This window comes from Entelurus aequoreus, linkage group LG13 (genome assembly GCF_033978785.1).
Source record: "Entelurus aequoreus isolate RoL-2023_Sb linkage group LG13, RoL_Eaeq_v1.1, whole genome shotgun sequence".
In the NCBI taxonomy this organism is placed as follows: Eukaryota; Metazoa; Chordata; class Actinopteri; order Syngnathiformes; family Syngnathidae; genus Entelurus; species Entelurus aequoreus.
In genome coordinates, this window is record NC_084743.1 from 45,897,043 (window position 1) to 45,921,076 (window position 24,034).

The 24,034-nt window shown below is 39.5% G+C and overlaps 1 protein-coding gene across 1 annotated transcript in view; it reads right to left on the bottom strand.

The window, feature by feature from the left end:
- LOC133663875 (endothelin-converting enzyme-like 1) overlaps positions 1-24,034 on the bottom strand; it is a 176,543-nt gene that overhangs the window by 19,690 nt on the left and 132,819 nt on the right. Inside the window, exons 11-15 of the mRNA XM_062068591.1 lie at positions 19,126-19,229; positions 18,369-18,427; positions 11,318-11,369; positions 5,420-5,487; positions 3,187-3,311 (exon numbers count right to left, since the gene is read on the bottom strand). Of these exons, the coding sequence (XP_061924575.1) occupies positions 3,187-3,311; positions 5,420-5,487; positions 11,318-11,369; positions 18,369-18,427; positions 19,126-19,229 (408 nt within the window). The remainder of the gene's footprint in view (positions 1-3,186; positions 3,312-5,419; positions 5,488-11,317; positions 11,370-18,368; positions 18,428-19,125; positions 19,230-24,034) is intronic.

The following is a 24,034-nucleotide window of genomic DNA, read 5'->3' on the forward strand; positions in this document are numbered from 1 at the left end:
TGACCATGTCTGCTGACATTTTGTGTTGGTTGGATGTTTTTTGCACCATGACTAAGGAAGGTTGGGTCATATAAGTTATGCTGTGCAAAACTTCAATCACATAGAGTCATTGACCTGAATTCTACGGGTCGGTGGTGGCGGGTGCCTTCTAATACGCCGTGGCCTGCTGGGGAAGCGGGCTGAGAGCGAGGGACGCAAACAGGCTGGACAAGCTGGTAAAGAAGGCCAGTAACGTGGTGGGAGTGGAGCTAGACTCTCTGGCGGTGGTGTCAGAGAGGAGAAGTCTAGCAAAGCTCCTAGCCATTATGGACAACACCTCCCACCCACTACACTCGGACCTGAATGAGCACGTTCAGTGGAAGGCTCAGACTCCCAAAATGCAACACGTAACGACACAGGAGGTCCTTCATACCGACAGCCATCAGACTGTATAATGAATATGTTCCTTCTTGACTGCACTTAAATGTAGAATATATGTATAATATATTTATATTATTCACATGTGAATAATGCTGTATAGTATTTATTGTCTATTGTGAGCAAACTGTGGTGCTGAATTTCCCCCAGGGATCAATAAAGTACTTTCTATTCTATTCTATTCTATTCTAATTACTCATGTTGTATACTCGAAGGTGACATAATAGTAGCAACAAAATCGACTGAAATCTCCCTGTGGCTAAAGATTAATTATTAATAAACTCATGTCATCTCACAGGCCGAGTTGAAGACATCGGCAGGCCGCATTTGGCCTGCAAGCCAGAGTTTGGAGACCCCTGCTGTATGCTAAACATGACTGTATTTTTCGAGATTTAAAGCACAAAACCATTTAATTTTCTTAAAAAATCCACAGTGTATCAATTCTGGTTGTGCTTACTAATATTATAATAATAATACCAATTTTATGTGATACATGGTGTAATGATAATTGTGACTAGTAGATGGTAGTCACAAATAAGAGATACCAGAGCAGATATAAGTGTGGACTGCAAGTTGATGCCTGTTCAATAAATGACGCTAGCAAGTACCGGTAAGCAAGCAAGACCAAAACTAATGTTTCATTGAGAATATAGAATCTTAACCGGCGCTCAAATATACCATACCATACCATACTATCTTCTGACAAAATGTTTTGGTACGACTTTAGTAAGCTGCAAAGCCGCACCGCTTGATGGATTGTTGGAGCATTACGGCTTCCTTAGTCAGACGTGCTGCGCTTCAACATACAGGTATTATTATGTCTATAAAGACCCCAGAATGGCCCCTATTAGAAGACATTTTGTCTGGCGTTTTGTTTCCCAGACTGTACCTGCTGTTGTGTATTTGAGATTTGCATAAATCCCGGAAATTTGCCATTGTAGTCTGCCCTGTAGTCAATATACTCCTTCTTTTTCTCTATCCTCTTGTTGTGGGGCATTTATCCTCCGCTGTTGCCATTTCTAATACAAAGTAGCGTATAGTTCGAACCTATGTCTGCCAGGAGACTCGCTATGAAAGCGCTAATAACTACAATAAAGATGACAGGGAGAAGACGCAGTCAATGTGGAGCCACGTAAATAAGACCGCCCACCAAACGGCGCATCCTGAAGAGACGGTCAGGAGGCGGTTTGAAGATGGTCTGTAAAACATAATCTATGCAACATTTTCACCAAATAACCACCATTACATGTTATGTAGACCACAAGGAAGTGTTTTAAATGTAGAAAAAAATAATAGCATGACCCTTTTAATGTGTCTTATAATTTGGTGTGCCTTTTGTATGAAAATACACTCATATAGGCCCGTTTATAATCCGGTGCGATTTATGGTCCGAACAATATGGTACATTACATGTAATGAAAGATGGTGCAGTTTAAAGGCCTACTGAAATGAGATTTTCTTATTTAAACGGGGATAGCAGATCCATTGTATGTGTCATACTTGATCATTTCGCGATATTGCCATATTTTTGCTGAAAGGATTTAGTAGAGAACATCGACGATAAAGTTCGCAACTTTTGGTCGCTGATAAAAAAGCCTTGTCTGTACCGGAAGTAGCGTGACGTCACAGGTTGTGGAGCGCCTCACATCTGCACATTGTTTACAATCATGGCCACAAGCAGCGAGAGCGATTCGGATAGAGAAAGCGACGATTCCCCCATTAATTTGAGCGAGGATGAAAGATTCGTGGATGAGGAAAGTGAGAGAGAAGGACTAGAGGGCAGTGGAAGCGATTCAGATAGGGAAGATGCTGTGAGAGGCGGGTAGAACCTGATATTCAGCTGGCAATGACTAAAACAGTAAATAAACACAAGACATATATATACTCTATTAGCCACAACACAACCAGGCTTATATTTAATATGCCACAAATGAATCCCGCATAAAAAACACCTCCCCCCTCCCGTCCATATAACCCGCCAATACAAATAAAACACCCGCACAACACACTCAATCCCACAGCCCAAAGTACCGTTCACCTACGCAAAGTTCATACAGCACATATATTTCCACAAAGTTACGTACGTGACATGCACATAGCGGCACGCACGTACGGGCAAGCGATCAAATGTTTGGAAGCCGCAGCTGGGTACTCACGGTAGCGCGTATCCAACTCAAAGTCCTCCTGGTAAGAGTCTCTGTGGTCCCAGTTCCCCACAGGCCAATGTGTATCCAACTCAAAGTCCTCCTGGTAAGAGTCTATGTTGTCCCAGTTCTCCACAGGCCAATGGTAAAGCTTGACTGTCATCGTTCGGGAATGTAAACAATGAAACCACTACAAGGTAGCCGCTACGTGTTTGTGTTGCTGCAGCTGGCCGCTAATACACCGCTTCCCACCTACAGCTTTCTTCTTTGCTGTCTCCATTGTTCATTAAACTAATTGCAAAAGATTCACCAACACAGATGTCCAGAATATTGCGGAATTTTGCGATGAAAACAGACGACTTAATAGCTGGCCACAATGCTGTCCCAAAATGTCCGCTACAATCCGTGACGTCACGCGCAAACGTCATCATACCGAGACGTGTTCAGCAGAATATTTTGCGGGAAATTTAAAATTGCACTTTACTAATCTAACCCGGCCGTATTGGCATGTGTTGCAATGTTAAGATTTCATCATTGATATATAAACTATCAGACTGCGTGGTCGGTAGTAGTGGGTTTCAGTAGGCCTTAAAGTTTCTGTGGCGTTTCCTTGGTAAAGACTCACCCTTTGATTGTAAACTGTGAAATTGTTGTAGAGTTTAACAATACATTCGGCCTTCTTCTGGAACTTTCTGTAACTGTCCTCAGTCCACCACTGTTTGAGGTTGCCGTGGCGATCATACTGGCCCCCTAGGGATGCGAAGCGATTGTTTAATATGCAAGCAAGAAAGGACATGACAACAATACCTGTATGTTAGAATACAAAAAGGACACGTTTGTTTCATTAAAAGTAGTAATGCACCAAAATTTTGGCCCAATTTGTCATTTTTGGCTTTTGGCCAAATTACTTTAACCACCAAAACAGCACTTCCAAAACAGGATGTTGTGACGAAGTAGCATGAAGCGTGCACTCGTCTGGAGTGGAGCAGAGGCAACATGTCGGCACTGTGGATGTATTTCAATATAACTGAGAAAGACAGTGATCTGCAAAATATGCATTGTGAAAATATCAAGACGGGGATTTTCAGCAAAGACGTTTTCCACATCTGGTTTCATACATCACCTGCAGTCCGACAACAACGCCAAACAGCAAAGAAAAGTACCCACCAGTGCGTCGACGCCAAAAGATAAGAACGTTTATTTTATATTGTTGGAAGAGCAGGGGTAAATACATACAGTATTTTCATAATTTCATGATTGTTTTAATTTTCGAAAGATAAATATTAATTTGTGCAATTGCAACGCCTTGATTTTAGTGAGTTTAGTACACATTCATAGTCATAAATGCATTGGTAATAATAATAATTGGCAAAATAATAATTCCTCTCTTTTCGGGCTTGGGTTCTTCATTTTTGGTTTCACTTCAGTCCATCCCTAATTAAAAGCTACAAAGCTTAAAGTAGATACATTCATATAGTCAGTGATCTTTTGCTGATTTTCATCTGATGTACTGTAAATGTTCAATCTAACAAAATTTTTTTCACCAAGTACCACCTCAGAAAAAAACTTATATTGACCGACATTAAGATACAGTAGCATAATAGGCCTAAGTATTACTTAAAAACAAGGCAGAGGTTTTTTTTAACAGGTACAGTATATTTAGTATTTTTGGCCACTGTATTACACACAGTTTGAACAGTAACACTGTTTGAACATTGGGAAATAAAACACTGTACCTTAATCAAGTCATTTTTGGCGTACCACTAGATGAAGCCCATGTACCACTAGTGCAGGGGTCGGCAACCCAAAATGTTGAAAGAGCCATATTGGACCAAAAATACAAAAAACTAATCTGTCTGGAGCCGCAAAAAATGAAAAGCCGTATATAAGTCTTATAATGAAGGCAACACATGTCATTAGTGTCTATATTAGCTATAATAGCCTACTATAAAAATGACTATGTGTCGCAGGCTGAAGCAAATCTTCGTTGAAATGTAATATTTATTCTACACATTTTTACAACATTAGAAACATTAGTAAATCAGAGGCTACTCAGAAGGTGAGATAACTCCTGGAAATTACTGGCTCTTAATGGTCAAAGATATAGATGTATGTGTACAAGTTAAAGGAAACGGCAGGCTGTCTGCTTTTAATAGATTTATTATAATCTTTGGCAAGCTAGGTAATGTTTGCTGTGGTCTGAAACAACATGGCACACAAACAACTATCAGAAATGCAGCCAATATTACATACAGATAATGTGTCATGAGACATGCAAATAAAATTTATATAGTAAGAGGACAAAAGAAAAGGATATTAAATTAGCTCAAATATACCTACAAATGATGCATAATAATGCAATATGTATATACAGCTGGCCTAAATAGCATGTTAGCATTGATTAGATTAGCACTCCAACAAGTCAATAACACCTACAAAGCGCACTTTTGTGCATTCATGAAAGTTTTGATGGACAAAATGAGACAAAGAAGGAGTGGAAGATTTTACATGTAAACAAACTGTTGCGTCACAGTCCACACTATGGTGAGTTCATGAACGGCCGAAATTAGTAGGACAAAACGGTGTTCACCAAATACTCTCCTCAGTGAAGCATACGCACAAACATATTAAACAGTGGGCTTTCTAACAATTGGGAAGGTTTGTGTCAGGTTTGTCCTCAAACAAAAAGCATACTAAAACAAAACAATTAATTTTCTCCCATCTTTTTCCATTTTCAATTCTTTTTTAAAGAGCCGCGAGTTGCTGACCCCCGCACCAGTGGTACACATAACACAGTTTGAAAAACACTGATCTAACCCAAGCAGCAGCACTGATGATGAATAAAATGTTATTCTTACCCCAGTCATCATATCCATGTGTCAGTTCATGGCCAATGATTGCTCCTATTCCGCCATAGTTCAAAGACCTAACAAATAAAGGAAACATTAGACCACATGCAGTCCGCATGTTACAAATTGCATACACTGTAAAAAAAATCCTATTTTTATGGTTAATTTACTCAAAATTTCTACTGTAATTTTTCTATTTTTTTTAAATAGTTTATAAAACTGTAGAATCGAAGACATTATCTGTAAATAAACAATCCGCCTGTTATTTTAAGTAATATGCCAGTAATGAAAAATTATGTATATTTCTATTTTTTTTACAGAAAAATACCAAATTAATTATACATAGCATTTTCTGTTTTCTTAAATTACTTTCAAATTCATGTAATATTACGATATTTTTCCGTAAAACGTTTCATGAACATTTCTGTAATTATAATGTTTTTGATCATTATTAGGTCTACCATGTTTTACTTTAATTTTATGGTTTTCGTTTGGCAGCCGTAGCTGCCAGTAGATGACCGTTTTTTTACAGAATTTTTTTTTTACAGTGTAGCCTGTGTAACCTATTTAATAGCATTTTTTGTATTCATACACAAATTCAAATTCATATTGTTTTCGTCCACTGGTTCCTATTTGTGTTTCCGCTGGAGATCCTTTTAGGTCTGGTATTATAGCCGCTTCCCAACTAGTGGTATTCAAATTCACAGCGGCTGAGGTAGGAAGATGACGGATTGATGTTTCCCGGACCTGTTACATGTTGGCCATACCATACTTGTCTTCCATACCTCGCTATACCATGGCAAAAACAATTGAGCACTGTTTCTAGATCCCGTTTCTTCAATCACGGTCTAGTATTTTTTTACCGATATTTGTAGCTTATATTAAGCTTTTTAAAAAAAAAAAGTTTTCCCATCCATCCATCCTCTAGCGCTTGTCCGGTTTAATAGATTTTGTCTTGGTTGGATGTTTTTATTAGTTTTTTGCACCATGACTAAGGAAGGTTGTTTGCATTGGGTCAGATGAGAAAAATGCCGTGCAAATGTGCAATCACAGCGTAAATAAAGGTCATTGAATTGAATTACTCATGGTCTACTCAATGGTGACATAATAGTAGCAATAAATGTGTCAGACTATTATAAAGACTGCAATCTCCCTGTGGGTAAAGACTCCTTATTAATAAACTCATGTCATCTCACAGGCCATTTGGTCTGCAAGCCATAGTTTGGAGACCCCTGCTGTATGCTAAACATGACCGTATTTTTCGGACTATAAGGAAAAAAATAATTTCATTTTCTTAAAAAATCCACAGTGTATGTATGTATCAATTCTGGTTGTGCTTACTAACCTTGAACCAATTGTATGTGATACATGGTGTAATGATAAGTGTGACCAGTAGATGGCAGTCCCACATAAGCGATACCAGAGCAGATATATGTGTGGACTGCAAGTTGATGCATGTTCAATAAATGACGCTAGCAAGTACTGGTAAGCAAGTAAGACCAAAAGTTTTATGTTTTATCCATACATCCATCCATTTTCTACCGCTTGTCCGGTTTAATAGTTTTTTTTCTTATCTTCAGCTTAATGCTGCGTTCGATCTACCTCGGAAGTTGGAAGTCAGAGCTGGGAATGACGTGATTTTTACAGACACCAAATACGCAAAAAACGGTACTAATATGTAAGAAAAGTTGGTTTTGCATAATAAGTCATACATTCCATCCATCCATTCATTTTCTATTCATACATCTATAATCTGATAGATACAATATCATATGAAAACATAAGCAACTAAATATAAATATGCACAAATTGTCACGGCCCGGGCGCACGTCAGTGCGCATTCATGTGTGCGCTGTGCTGAGCGCACTTCCAGGAGTGCGTCAGTCCGGCGGTAGCAAGCAGCTGCAATCAATCACCAGTCATCAGCGCACCTGTGGTTGATCAGAGGACCTGCCTTCATAAGCCTGCACAACTTGCTATCCCACGCCAGAACGTAGTCATCTGTTCCTGTACAGTAAGCGATCATCTAGCTCTATGCATTCTCTCTCTGTGTTTCTCCCCCGTCGTGTTGATTGTCTCGTGTCCTCCTTATCGTCCACCCTGCAGCCTGCCCTCGTTCCCACATCACGAGCTGTGTTAAGTTAAAGTTAAATTAAAGTACCGATGATTGTCACACACACACTAGGTGTGGTGAAATTTGTCCTCTGCATTTGACCCATCCTCCTGTCCACTCCCTGGGAGGAGAGGGGAGCAGTGGGCAGCAGCAGTGGCCGCGCCTGGGAATCATTTTGTTGATTTAACCCCCAATTCCAACCCTTGATGCTGAGTGCCAAGTAAGGAGGTAATGGGTCCCATTTTTTTAGTCTTTGGTATGACTCGGCCGGGGTTTGAACTCACAACCTACCGATCTGTCTCGTCTTCCGTGTTCCCTTTGCTTCCGTGGCTGCCTCTTGGATCTCGACCTCCCGCTTGGACACAGACCTTCAACGTCTCTCTATCGCCCCGACCACCTGCCTGTCTCACGGATCTACGAGCCTGCTCTGCCCCTATTGGACTTCCGTCTCTCTTGCCCAACACTCACGGTAACACTCAGCAGTTAATTCCCACACATAGTCACACACCACACACTGTTGGATTAATTACACACTTCATGTTAATATTTATATATATATAAATACATCTAGTGCTAAACTACATCCCTCCTGTCTGTGCCGTCTCCTCCTTCTGTACACATTACACAAATATAGGAAACAATGTTGAAGAACTGCCACGGGTTGAAAAATACTTTAGATCAACCATTCTTCCTATGTGTCTTGCCGATGTCATATGTACATTTGCAAGTTTCCAGTTCAGTCATGTCGACAACTGCTATGTTGACGTCACTTATCCAGTGCCAGGGCATTCACATATACAGATACCACTGTCTCTCAGTACTAAATCATACATTGTATTTGAATAAAATGCTGGAGGCCAATAATAGATGAGCTGCATGCCCAAAACATGGACACCCCTGACTTAAACTAATGAAGGTGTTTTTGTTCCTGTGCAAAAAACACATTTTCGATGCAATACAGTGATTCTTCCAACTGCACCTAGAAATGCTGACACGTCTTGATGAATTCAACACCAACACATTCCTTCTTTAATGGCCCATTGCTGCCAAAGAATCTTGCCCAGAACTGGACGCTAGCTTCCTTTGCATCACACCAGAGTCCAATGAGAGGGCTATCCACATGACTACGTCCGAAAATGACTTTCTGACAGCTAGTCGATACACTGCCTCACAATGAGCCAGCTTCTCTCGCTGAGACTAACCGGCTGATTGAAGCTTCAATTACTGGACATGATAGTCGAGGTGTTTTGTGCCTGTGTGTATTTGGGAGTTTGGGCCTCCTGGAAGGGGACATGCTTCCACACAACCATGAATTAATATTTATTAACGTGCATGGCAGCAGGTAGAAGAATTAGTGGTGATCGGCGCTAATGAAGACGTAAAAGTGTACGGTAATGTTTAGCACACAAACTGTTAGCTCTAATGATCTCATTTGTGTGCGTGTGATTTATATGAATCAAAGAAGGCGCAGCCATTTGGACCGAATTAGAGTTTGTAGTGGAATAAGCTCTGCTTTACAAAGACTCTACATCAGAGATGTCCAAACTATTTCCAGCGAGGGCCGCAGCAATAAAAACTGAAGGATGTGGGGGCCACTTTGCTACATTTAGTACATCAAATATACATTGATGTAAAAACTTGAAGTGGGTGTGGCATGGATGATTGTTTGGCGCCCAATAAAAGACTTGATGGAGGATTCTTCAGTCAGCAGATGTTAAAACAATATATAACATCCATATCTTAGCTTTGAGTTATCAGTAACAAAGCGTATTCTATGTAATTTTGCCCTAAATTAAGACTTTTCGAGTATAAAATAGGCCAAATCAGGGGTCCCCAAACGAATCCGGCCCGCGAGAAGTCTCATTGGAAATTGTGTTAGATGTAAATATAAATGGAATACAATGATTTGCAAATCATTTTCAACTCATATTCAGTTGAATATGCTACAAAGACAACATATTTGATGTTCAAAATGATAAACTTTTTTTTTGTGTGCAAATAATCATTAACTTTTGAATTTGATGCCAGCAACACGTGACAAAGAAGTTGGGAAAGGTGGCAATAAATACTGATAAAGTTGAGGAATGCTCATCAAACACTTATTTGGAACATCCCACAGGTGAACAGGCAAATTGGGAACAGGTGGGTGCCATGATTGGGTATAAAAGTAGATTCCATGAAATGCTCAGTCATTCACAAACAAGGATGGGGCGAGGGTTACCACTTTGTCAACAAATGCGTGGGCAAATTGTTGAACAGTTTAAGAAAAACCTTTCTCAACCAACTATTGCAAGGAATTTAGGGATTTCACCATCTACGGTCCGTAATATCATCAAAGGGTTCAGAGAATCTGGAGAAATCACTCCAAATCAATTTTTACAGCATATCACTGCAAAAGGACTATAGTTTCTTTACGGTACAAATGAGTCAAGCAGTTATTTATTATGATCAGTTTTATCTTAACAAACAAAAAGTTTGAAATGTAGGATAGTATTATATTTGTTGCGTTCTTAGATAACATTTAAGTTGAAAAGATATGCAATTACATGCAACACATGTATTTTTCTGTCAAAACGGAAATAATGAATACATTTTGTAATAAAAGATAAACGTACTGATCTAAGGCTTATATATTCAAGGCTTTTGTGGGCCACGATGAATGATGTGATGGTATTTGCATCGGAGCCTTGAGTTTTACACCTGTAATTTTATTACTCTCCTTGTTAATTTCCTGTTAATAACTGCTTACTTTCTGCTGTAACATGGTTCTATCTGCACTTACTACATTTTACAAATCACCTATTTATTGTGTTGTTTCAAACTAGATTAGCGGCTAAATTAGCAATTAGCATGCCTTCTTGTCTGCTCCTGCTCGCTCTTATTCTGTGTGTATCATGTGTAGCCTTGTCCTCCAGTGATAATGTTACATGTGAGAAATTTAGTTTATTTGACACAATGGAGGTGATGGTTCAGAACTTACAACAACAACAAAAAGCGTAGAATTGAGGGATGGATCTGAAGTTGATGAATGTTTATAACTGAATACATTTACATATGCATACAAATTTGTTTTCTTTTGTATTATGTTTTTAATGAATTAAGTAACGTTTATGACAACTTTTTTCCAAAAGACAATAAAGAATGTGAGATAGAACAGGATGATGCATATATTTATCATTTGTTTTCAAAACGGTTACAAATAGGTGGAAACCCAAAAATTTACCGTGTATATATATATATATATACAGCCCGGCCATGGCCACATTTTTTAACCCAATGCGGCCCCCGAGTCAAAAAGTTTGGGGGCCCCCGAGTCAGAAAGTTTGGGGGCCCCCTGGTATACTATATTGGTTTCAGACTTATTTATTGATGAAGCTGTTTTAACAAAACATTGACATCTTTGCTTTGTGTTTCAGGTTAAAAAGAAAATGTCTAATGAATTCATTACATTTTTTGCACTTTGGAAATCCCTCAGGTAAAGAAGTTTTTTTTGTCATTTATGTGCTTTGTACTTTTAAGTTCAAATGAAGGAAGATTAGTCCCATCTACTGTCATGCGCTGTCCAATTACTTAACTCCAATTTAGTCATATCACCTGACAATGAAACCTGCTCCATTCGCAGGGCCTTGTTAACTATTAATTGAGCTCTTTATGGGTTGTTAAACTGCTTCAATAAGGGGTGCAAGGCAAGACGAGGCTTGCAAGAATAATACGGCTTTTAAAGACCTTTTGTTTTTGAGGCACATGAGATGTTTTTAATGTCCCTGTGGACTGCACGGTAGAAAGCTACTTACTGTGGGAACTCAGGGTTGTACAAAGTAGGCTGCAGGATGCCGGCTGGGAAAACTGAAAAACAAAAGAACACAGACATGTCAAGATGAAGACATACTCACAACAAGCTTTTGAGTTTTGGTTGCACATGAAAAGGAAATACATAAAGTACAAGACTAGTATTTATAGTATTCATAACAAAAAAACATTCATATATTATTATTTCTTTATATTTATTACAGGTACAATGAAGAAAAAATATATACTTTTAAATAATTGTATAATTTATAAATGTTTTCCTTGTGTCCAGACTTAAAAACACCCAGTACAGTAGTACCTCAATTTACTTGTATCTCAAATCAACGTCTCCTATTAAAATTGATTGAAATCAATTTAATTGCCCCCCCACCCCATATGTATATATATGTATATATATATATATATATATATATATATATATATATATATATATATATATATATATATATATATATATATATATATATATATATATATATATATGAAATACGGAATTGAAATGGAATGATCTTTATTGTCATTGCACACACACAAACACACACACACACACACACACACACACATACACACACACACACACACACACACACACACACACACACACACACACACACACACACACACACACACACACACACACACACACACACACACACACACACACACACACACACACACACACACACATAAATGTATAAACACAAATATATTGACAGCATGGGAAATGGATGGATAAAGAAATGCGTGTAAGTATCTTGACAAATGGGATGATTATTGACCTTATTTAAGAAAAAGCTGACTAATACTTTTTGTAAAATTTTAAACATTGATTTTAAGAAATGATGTGAGTCAGCATGAAAAATCTCTGAAGCATAATGCTTATAATGTAGGAATGTTGACAGCATTGCTTGGCTTTGCAGACCACATTTATTTAGTTTTATGATGAAAATCCTCTAATTCTTACATTTCCCCAGGAAATTTCACATATTTTGAAATGCAAATGTTTACATGTATCTGCTTGATGGTGAATATTCCTCTCTTTTCACGTTTAGGGGAAAGCCCCTTTTTCTTTTCCAGCATGACTGTTATCCAGTGCACAAAGCAAGGTCTTTAGAGGCAGGGGTAGATAACGCCACAAAGAACCCTGACCTTAACCCCATCCATAGACACATTCCAAAATCTTGAGGAATGTCTTCCCAAAATCATGGATTATAGAAAACACGTGAGTCACGTTTTCCTGCTTAGAATTAAAATGGCAATTCTCTGGGACAATTTTTTCAAACGCACACATTGATAGGGGACATAAAGTCCATGCTGTTATTACTATGTCATACTCCTTGTCAGTTTATGGGAGACGTACTCAAAAAAGAAAAGAAGGTAAAACCGAAAATAATCCATCAATTCAAAAACATGGCACGGTTGCTCGCTCATAAGTACATTAAAGACAGGCCAGAAGAAAGTTGATTAATTAATGCGATCGCTTCTCCCTCAAACTGATGAATAATCGATGCTGCCGGCGAGCCTCGCCAGTGGCGTCAGCTATTAGCACGTGAAACCAGGGAAGCGTAGCCAACTTGCCCTGGCCCGATGAGGCTTGCTCAGGGACGGGGAGAGTGAGGAGGAAACACTCTTTGCGGTTATTTAGGGCCACAACCACATGATTATTGAGACCGGTCACTTCAGCAGCTGATCATCAACGTGTTCGTCATGCTCTGCATGTGTTTGCCTGTTCTACTTTGATGGAATTGGTCGGATACAATTATGTTTTGTTTCTGCTAAACTAATATACAGCGGTGAGTCGACATGTCCTTTGTAATAGTTTTTTCAGCAGTTGTTTTTAACAGCATCATGGCCACATCTGTTTAAAAGCTCATTGAGTTAATTGCAATGTGAGATACACTATGTTGCCAAAAGTATTTGGTCACCCATCCCAATGATCAGAATCAGGTGTCCTAATCACTTGGCCTGGCCACAGGGATGACAAAGTCTGGTGTGGATGAACTTGACTGGCCTGCACAGAGTCCTGACCTGAACCTGATAGAACACCTTTGGGATGAATTAGAACAGAGACTGAGAGCTAGGCCTTCTCGACCAACATCAGTGTGTGACCTCATCAATGCGCTTTTGGAAGATAGGTCGAAAATTTCTATAAACACACTCCGCAACCTTGTGGACAGCCTTCCCAGAAGAGTTGAAGCTGTAAAAGCTACAAAATGTGGACTGACAACATATTGAACCCTATGGGTTAGGAATGGGATGGCACTTCAAGTTCATATGTGAGTCAAGGCAGGTGGCCAAATACTTTTGGCAATACAGTGTATTTCTAAAACGACCGTATTATTTAAGTTTTTATTGTAACCAAACCTTTTTTCCAAAACATATAGTTTCTAGAGAACATTTTTTCCATAGTTTTTGGCCAATGATTGTGTTTTGTTTACTTTTTCAATCTATTTTTTTACCTTTTCATCTACTCTTTGGACATTAACTGGAATATAAACACATGACTATTGAACATATTGAATTTAACTGATGATAATATTATATTATAGCTATAGCCTAAAAACAGCTTGCGACTTTCTCAATATGGTTAATAACAGTAAAGGAGAACTGCACTTTTTGTGGAAATTTGCCTATCGTTCACAATCATTATAAAATACATGACGATAGATGGGTTCTTTTTTAATGCATTCTTAATAGTAAATAAATAAAAGTACGCGTACAGCGGAGCCAAGGGGAAGTTTCACATTTACACGCATAAAATCGCAAACAATACAATTTACATCTCGTGACTTGAATATTAGCCAAGTATTAGTGATATTGTTATCATAACAGACAAACTATTTTTGGTCGTTGTGGTCACTTCTGTGTCTCCCTATGTTTACATCATAGAGTAATCTGCTGCTTACTTGCTCCCTGTAAATTTATTCTGGATCATGAATAATTAATTTCACTTGAAAAGTAGATGGCTGAAGATGTAATCCGACAAGTTGGGACATTTTGACCGCCATATAGGACCTGGAACTGGCAAGGACGACATGAAAAGCGATTGTTCCCTCCCGGCTCCCAGCCCGTTTCTTCGTGAGGATTATGAGACATTTTTCATCTAAATGGAAATATATGAACATCCCAGCAGTCGGCATCTTAATGACAGCAGATACTGTACAGTAAGTGATGTTTTATTATGTTTGTTGGCTCTCATGAAGACTGCAGTGAGTAATAATCAGTGATGAAGCAAAAAAAAGCAAACGTTGTGATGCGTTTTTGAAATTAATGCGCCGCGTATGCTTAAAATGAGCAAAATACGTAAATATTAAATGTTATTATAAATGTGCCCGTTACTACATTACATATATACTTACATCATGTATATAAAACCCTAATGGAGGTGTTTAGATGTTTTTTTAGGGGCTCTATAGGCAGAATTTAATGGATCCCAATGGCTTCATTGTCGCGGACTTTTGATCTAATTTATTTATTATTAAAATGCATTAAAAAAATTCCAGCCTCCGTCATGTCTTTTGTAATGACTGTGAACGACAGGCAAAATTACCAAAAAAGTGCAGTTCCCCTTTAAGGCTATGGTATAATAAGTCGTTTAACCCCTTAAACGAATAATTATTTAGCCTAAGCCCCGTTTCAGCCACACTAAACCAGCATTTAAGGTAACCCTCCTTGAATAATTTTTTACACGGGTAAGTGCGCCTTGTATTTCTTGAATCTCCGGCTCTTAACTTTGTATGGACTCATTGATTGTTTACAAATTGAGTTCGGAAAAGAAGTAAAGTCAGAAAGACCGCGCCGCACACAGGAAGTGCACAACCGGAGCTAACTACTGGAAAGATGGAGGCAAGTCATCCAGATATGCCCGTGTTTCTCATTCTTCTACATGTACAGACGCTTGTGGAAATCACACATGAATATCTTAAGAGAAGAAAACGCGCGAATGCAGCTATTTCGGATACAACACATCTCAGACGGCAAGAAAACTTTCGAATGTCCGGGTCAGCTGTGATTCTACTTACAGAAAAACTACGTCCATTTGTCGAAGGAGAGACAACGAAAATGTGGGCTCCCGTGGATGTGATAAAAAAGGTATTACCTGGCTGTCGAGAGAAGACTATGGAAAACATCGAATGGATTTGGAGTGGCAAAGCAGACTGTATCAGTTATTGTCCGCCATGTATGTCGCAGACTCAACGTCTAAGGTCCAGAGTATATAAAGTCACCAAAAACGAATTGACAATGAAGGTAAAGGCCAAAGAGTGAGGAGTGTCCTGACCACATATCTAGATCCCTAGATTGATTGTTGTTAAATGTTCTTTATCACATTGTTTACGTGTCTAATAAAGGTTTATAATGGCTCAGGTGTGAGTCACTACAATAGGGCCCCACAGCACAGTGGATTCCAGTTAATTGAAATACCACAACACTGGATATTGTTCAGATAAGTTCAATTTAATTTAACCCTTGTGTGGTGTTCATATTGTTGTTACTCAGCCAGTGTTTGTGGGTCTGATGGACCCGTTGCATTTTGTGGCTTTTAATGCCTCACAATCAAACACTTTTTTGTTAAAATACTGACTTATCCCAAAAAACATCTGAAATGAAGTGCTTCGAGAGGCTGGTAAAGGAATACATTGTCTCCAGACTTCCCCCCACATTCGACCCATACCAGTTTGCTTATCGCCCTAACCGCTCCACAGAGGACGCCATCTCCTCTGCACTCCACCTGAGCTTAGCACATCTGGAAGGAAAGGACACACACGTGCGGATGTTGTTTCTGGACTTCAACTCTGCATTCAACACCATCATCCCGCAGCACTTGGTGAGCAAACTGGCCCCCCTTGGATTCAGTACTCCCCTATGCAACTAGCTGCTTGACTTCCTCACAGACAGACCCCAGTCTGTGAGAGTGGGCAACAACACCTCCAGTGCCATCTCCCTGAGCACCGACTCCCCCCAGGGCTGCGTCCAGAGTCCGCTGCTGTTCACGTTGATGACCCATTACTGCTGCGCCAGGTCCACTACTAACCACATTGTGAAGTATGCGGACGACACAACAGTAGTGGGCCTCATCCGTGACAACAACGACATGGACTACAGGGAGGAGGTGAAACATCTGGTTGACTGGTGCAGAACCAACAACCTGGTCCTCAACGTCGACAAGACCAAGGAGATCGTCGACTACAGGAAGCACCAGTCCAGCCACACTCCACTCTTCATCAACGGCACAGCGGTGGAGATGGTAAGCAGCACCAAGTTCCTGGGGGTGCAGATAACTGACAATATGACCTGGTCCCTACACAACGGAGCTCTTGTAAAAAGAGCTCAGCAGCGCATGCACTTTTTGCGTCGGATGAAAACAGCACAGCTCCCTCCCCCCGTTCTCACCACATTCTACAGAGGCACTATAGAGAGCCTGCTGACCAACTGCATCTCTGTCTGGACTGGAGCCTGCAGTGCCTCAGACTGGAAGTCTCTGCAGAGAGTGGTGAGAACAGCGGAAAAGATCATCAGGACTCCTCTTCCTCCTATCCAGGAGATCGCAAAAAGCCGCTGCCTGACCAGGGCTCAGAAAATCTGCAGAGACTCCTCCCAACGCCACCAAGGACTGTTTTCACTGCTGGACTCTAGAAAGAGGTCCGCAGCCTCCGTAGCAGAACCTCCAGGTTCTGTAACAGCTTTTTCCCATCAGGCCGTAAGACTCTTGAACGCATCATAATAATCCCCTCAATTCCCCCCAAAAATAGATGAACTCGCTGGAATATAAAGACAATATAACATACATCCATAAACGTAGATGCATATGCAAAAGTGCAACATATTTATCTTTACAGTAATCTATTTATTTATATCTGCACCTTATTGCTTTTTTTATCCTGCACTGCCAACCAGCTAATGCAACGAAATTTCGTTCTTATCTGTACTGTAAAGTTCAAATTTGAACGACAATAAAAAGTAAGTCTAAGTCTAAGTCTAAGACCCACAAACGCTGGCTGAGTAACAACAATATGAACGTTGCATGGACATTTCAGTTTCTGCATCCCACAGGGATTCTTCGTTTGTGTTTCTGCACCTGCGGTTCCCACACAAGGTTGCAACATTGTTTGTCAACACTGTCTGCTCTCATTTTGTCGCACATTTGACCCTCTGATGTTCTGTGTACCTACACTCTGTCCTCCCCGTCTAGGCCTGCTCTGTGTGTGTGTGTGTGTGTGTGTGTGTGTGTGTGGGTGTGTGGTACACAGAACATCAATTTCCACACTTCTATTAGCCCCGGGTCCAGTGGACCCCGGACATCTTATATGTAATAGAAATGTGTAGGGGGGGTGTATGGTGTGTGTTCATTAAATATGTATTCTGATATATGTTCTTCACAGAAAATGAGCCAAAGCCAGTGAGTCTCAGTTTGAAAAATTAATTAACTGTATCATTTTTCTTTTAATAAAAATCTAAAACGGGTCCCACAGACCCGAACACCACACAAGGGTTAAGAACTTGCACACAAAGCAACACTGGAGGTGACTATGACATGCGCATTTTCCGCGCATGCGTACTAGGTTGCGTTGCGCCGGTGGACGGACAGGGGTAGGGGGTCTTAAACGACCATTGTGTGTGTGTGTGTGTGGGCAAGGATAAGGTTAGGTGGGATTTACCCTGGATAACCTTACCGGCTTGGTGTAAACAGGGCCTTTAGACATGAAATAACACCCACATAGTCACCTTTACAAGCCGCAAACTTCAAAGTGTGATTTAGCGAGGGAAGACAGTATTACAATACTCACGAGGCTGCAGTCAACCCTAGCTCCACAAGACCAAATTGAAGCCTAGAACAAAGTGTTGTTTAGGGCTACAAAATCCCAAGTCCAGCCTTAAATGTGAAGTCTTAAATTGAATGGCACCATTTATTTGTGATACAGAGTTGTTTAGACTGCGATTTTTGTTGGATTTTTTGTGCAGCCCAAGTCCCCATTTTCAAGTTTGAGAAATGAAATGGCTAGTATTTGTGTTCCTGGTGCTTGAACAATCACTCACCCATTTGGTTCTTGTTAGGAAGGTAGTAGGCATTCAGCGCCTGTGGGGGGAGAAGCCACCTGTGGAGATATCAAACAAACCACACGCACACAAACATCCTGAGTCCGGGAACATTCTCTCATCTCTGTAAACCCCCTAGTGAGAAACATTCAGCCCCTGTGATCCCACAGTCACGGCTCTCTGCACAGAGAAACAAGGACAGTCCCAGTTTATGCTAATCCACTTGAAGCCAGACCCATCGATTGCCACCACATTCCCCAAGTGACTAACTCTGAAAGTGAGCGATGCCCTTGTTCCAGGAGTGAAAGACTGATTCTGCGTGGGCTGCACAGAATCGGTCGGAGAGGAGCAAAACACAAAGAGGAGGAGGAGCATTTATTTATTTCCCAGTGACAAGACGGAGAGAGCGACCGATGAAAGATGCACCCTTTGGTGATAAAGCAGGAGTGTGTGTTGCAACTCTTTAGGGTATTGTGCGTGGGCTAATGGAGCACTTGTTCCAGGCATCTTGGAATAATAATGTGTGTCAGAGCACAGAATCAGTCAACCCAAGACTATCGGGGGGCTGTATTTTACAAATGAGCGCCATTGTTCACAGCAATACTGTCTGGCTCCTGTAGATAACTAACTAAAAGCGTCTTTCTGGAATATGTCAATTTCAAATCAGTTTGTCTCAGTGGCAATAGCACAGAGATATTAAACTAAAAAAATAAAGCACAGGGACAGTATGCCTTTTATAAAAACACGGGGCACTTACGCGGTCTTGTCCACTTCTTCGTGAATCTTCTTGATCGATAGCTTGATGTTGAACTTGATGCTGTTTAGGATGTTCTTGAAGTAGGTTTTCTCATCCACCTCAAACTGCAGAACCACAGATAAGATGCCAGCGATGGGTTATTTAGTACGGGCTAGTTGACTACTGTAAGCTGTAAGAAAGACATGCACAGCGTACTAAAGTATTTTCTACCTGTTCCTAATAACATTATGATGCCTGGGTTGTTTTTTCACTTTAGAAAATGCTGTCAAGCAAGACTTCTAGGATGGTATTTTGGATACACCTAAACACGTATATTATGAGACTTGTGTGCACGTGTTATAGCCTCACCAGAAATTCAAAAAAAGCAATTTTTTTGAAGTCTAAAAGTGTGCCACACTTTGTCTGCATGATCATGATTTCTATTTCCAATGGTATTTTTAGGTCCTCAAGGTAGTTTTTAAGGAAAAAAACAAGTTTTGTAATAAGGCCCCTTCTACACTAAGCCGGCCAGCTATGGTTATCCAGGCTATATCCCACCTAACCTTATCCTTGTCCACACACACAATGCCACCGTTTAAGACCCCCTTTCCCTCCGTCCGCCGGCGAAACGCGACCTAGTACGCATGCGCGAAAAAAAATGCGCACGTCATAGTTACCTCTGACCTGGAAGTGTATTCTTACCCTGTGTTTCAATGTAGACTATTGCCTCATTTCTTTTAACAGTAAACCTTGCTTGCCTCACCATCAGCAGCTGTTAGACTGGCCCTATTGTAGTGAATCACACCTGAGTCATCATACATGAATCATATCTTTAATGGACGTGTGAAAGTAAACAATGTGATAAATAACATTTTACAACAATCAATCTAGGGATTTAGATATCTGGTCAGGACACTGTGCTTGGAGGCTGAAATTGGCGGTCGTACTTGACGGCCGTAACCACTTCATGGCTTCACAATAATTATGGAGTACAAAACTAGACGTCGAGTAATCGCTCGACATACATCGCGGACAATAACTGATAGTCTGCTTTGTCAGTCCAAATGCACTCGCTGTTTTCCGTAGTACTCACTTGTCCATGGCAGCCCGCATTCTCGTTGTCTCCCCTTCGGCAAAAGGAAAAAGTTTTTCGCTAAGTACAATCACAGCTGACCTGGATATTCGAAAGTACTCTTGCCGTTCCTTTGGCACAACACACTCGTTGACAAACATATCCCAACAAGCTGCCGTTCTTCCAAGCCTTATTCAAAACTGTCGCTCAACATTGCTATGTTGCTGTCTGAGATGTGTTGTATCCGAAATAGCTGCAATCGCACATTTCATTCTTTTAAGGTATTCATGTGTGATTTCCACAAGCGCCTGTTATGAAGCTGGCTGTGGCGCGTTCTTTTCTACGTCACTTCCTGTATGAGGCGCGGTCTTTCTGGCATCACTTCCTCTCCGTACTCAGTTTTTTCAAACGATCAATGAGTCCATACAAAGCTAAGAGCCGGAGATTCAAGAAATAGACGACGCACTTACCCGTGTAAAAAATTATCCAAGGAGGGGAACCTTAAATGATGGGTTAGTGTGCCTGACACCAGGCTTAGGCTAAATAATTATTTGTTTAAGGAGTTATCCAGCTTAATGTAGATAGGTCCTGAGATATTGTTCCAACCATATACTTAAGGCCTGATTTACTAAAGATTTGCTTGTACTTAAACACATGCAAACTTAATTGCACACGCAAAGCTGATCTATTAAGCTAAAAATTAGCAAGCGCAATCTATTTAGCGTATCTGCTGTCATGTATATGCAGAATACATGCTGATTATCACAACACTGGGAGGTGGAGATGCAAATTTGTGTTTTTAAACCCTTTGCTCTGATTGCTGCTTTACACACTCTTGGCATTCTCTCGATGAGCTTCAAGCACACCTGTGAAGTGAAAACCATTCCAGGTGACTACCTCTTGAAGCTCATCGAGAGAATGCCAAGAGTGTGCGAAAAAGTAATCAGAGAAAAGGGTGGCTATTTTGAAGAAACTCAAATATAAAACATGTTTTCAGTTATTTCCCTTTTTTTTGTTAGGTACATAACTCCACATGTGTTCATTCATAGTTATGATGCCTTCAGCGACAATCTACAATGTAAATAGTCATGAAAATAAAGAAAATGCATTGAATGAGAAGGTGTGTCCAAACTTTTGGCCTGTACTGTATGTACAAACCCCGTTTCCATTTGAGTTGGGAAATTGTGTTAGATGTAAATATAAACGGAATACAATGATTTGCAAATCATTTTCAACCCATATTCAGTTGAATATGCTACAAAGACAACATATTTGATGTTCAAACTGATAAAAAAAATGTTTTTTTGCAAATAATCATTAACTTTAGAATTTGATGCTGGCAACACGTGACAAAGAAGTTGGGAAATGTGGCAATAAATACTGATAAAGTTGAGGAATGCTCATCAAACACTTATTTGGAACATCCCACAGGTCAACCGGCAAATTGGGAACAGGTGGGTGCCATGATTGGGTATAAAAGTATATATATATATATATATATATATATATATATATATATATATATATATATATATATACATATTAGGGGTGTGGGAAAAAATCGATTCAAATTCGAATCGCGATTTTCACTTTCTGCGATTCAGAATCGATTCTCATTTTTAAAAAATCAATTTTTTTAAATCATTTTTTTTATTTTTATTTATTTATTTATTTATGTTTTAATTAATCAATCCAACAAAACAATACACAGCAATACCATAACAATGCAATCCAATTCCAAAACCAAACCCGACCCAGCAACACTCAGAACTGCAATGAACAGAGCAATTGAGAGGAGACACAAACACAACACAGAACAATCCAAAAGTAGTGAAACAAAAATGAATATTATCAACAACAGTATCAATATTAGTTACAATTTCAACATAGCAGTGATTAAAAATCCCTCATTGACATTATCATTAGACATTTATACATTTAAAAAAAAAAAAGAACAATAGTGTCACAGTGGCTTACACTTGCATCGCATCTCATAAGCTTGACAACACACTGTGTCCGATATTTTCACAAAGATAAAATAAGTCATATTTTTGGTTCATTTAATAGTTAAAACAAATGTACGTTATTGCAATCAGTTGATAAAACATTGTCCTTTACAATTATAAAAGCTTTTTACAAAAATCTACTACTCTGCTTGCATGTCAGCTAGGGGTGTGGGAAAAAATCGATTCGAATTCAAATTGCCATTCTCACGTTGTATGATTCAGTATCAATTCTCATTTTTCCAAAATAAATTTTCTTCTCCCGCTCCCGGCAATGTCTTCTGGGCTACCGTAGGTATTGCGCAATAAGCAGCGTTGCTACCTGGTGGCTAGCTAGTACTAAGGGGAGTGTACAGTGTAGTGTTGTTGTGTTGCCGCTAAAATGCAGGTAAAAGAAAAAGACACAGAGCAGCCTAAAGAAATACAACCGCCTCCGCGGGCTTTGAAAGCAAACGTTAGGAGACACTTTGGATTTTACCGTGGCAAGAAAGGGCTTGACATGACTCATGCAATTTGCAGACTTTGCAACGCTAAAGTTAAGTATTTTGGGAATACTTCAAATCCCCGCGCTCACTTGGACAGACACCACCCACAGTTATCAGAGGAAAAGGATCATCCACTAACACCACCGGCAGCAAAATTGGGTTTGGTTTTGAAATTGTATTGCATTATTATGGTATTGTTGTTTATTGTTTTCATTTAAAAAAAAAAATAAATAAATAAAAAAAAAAAAACGTTTTTGAATCGAGAATCGTGTTGAATTGAAAAAAAATTGATTTTGAATCGAATCGTGACCCCAAGAATCGATTCTGAATCGAATCGTGGGACACCCAAAGATTCACAGCCCTAATACATATACATAGTCCTTAGGTCAGGAAAAAACACACGGAGGCTATTTAATCCCTACATGTCTGTTTCACAGGTTTCCCTGCTCTTCAGGGGTGTTTATTTAAGCGTCTGTGGCTGGTGGGTTTTTGGTTGATTTGAAGCCATGGGTTAAGAAAGATTAAGGCTTTCCAGCGCATACGTCGCAAGATGTGTTCTGCCTTTTCAATTAGTTTCTGTAGGTATTCATTCGTTGATGGTAGTGGGAGGTTCTTGGTGGAATAGCCAATGTTTAATTTTTCCAGAGCGGGTTGTCCTAGAGTGCTCAAAAAGTTTTATCTTGTTTCAACGGATAAACCACAGCAACCTCGGCTATATTTTTGCCCCAAGATACAACTTTAATAGGTTACTTAGTATATTATTATTATTATTTATTATTTTTAAAATGTCAGCATTTTTTAATTGTATCTGAATGTTTGCTTGTTTATTATTTTTAATATTTACTGTTGTTTTTATTCTATTAGGAGCACTTAATATTTAATTATTTGAATGCTTTTATTACCTTACTTATTTTCTTTTTAATGGTTTGAAACCACATTGTAAGATCATGTCCTCTGTTTTTTCTCTTGTATCAGCTTGGGTATATTCTTGTTCACGCTAATACCTCAATGTACGTCAGAGCTTATTGTATTCTTTATGCAATGAGATTTGTTATTTGAAACACACAACTTTTTCAATTTTAGCAGACACACTAGGTATATTTGCACAAAGTATCTGTATCGTCGATACCAGCCTGAGTTTTACTCTGTATCAGATCGGAAATAAAATCAGTGGTAATGCACATTACTAGTGCTCGTACATCGAGGTACGACTGTTGGCAATCCAAAAGTTCATAGCACACAGCTTCTATTTGCTTTTTTGTTTACCAAATCTGCTTCTGTTTTACTTCACACCCTCACGTCTGAGTGTTTTCTTTCAGAATCAAAGCTTACGCAATCTCCATCATGGGAAATGCAGACAGACACATTTT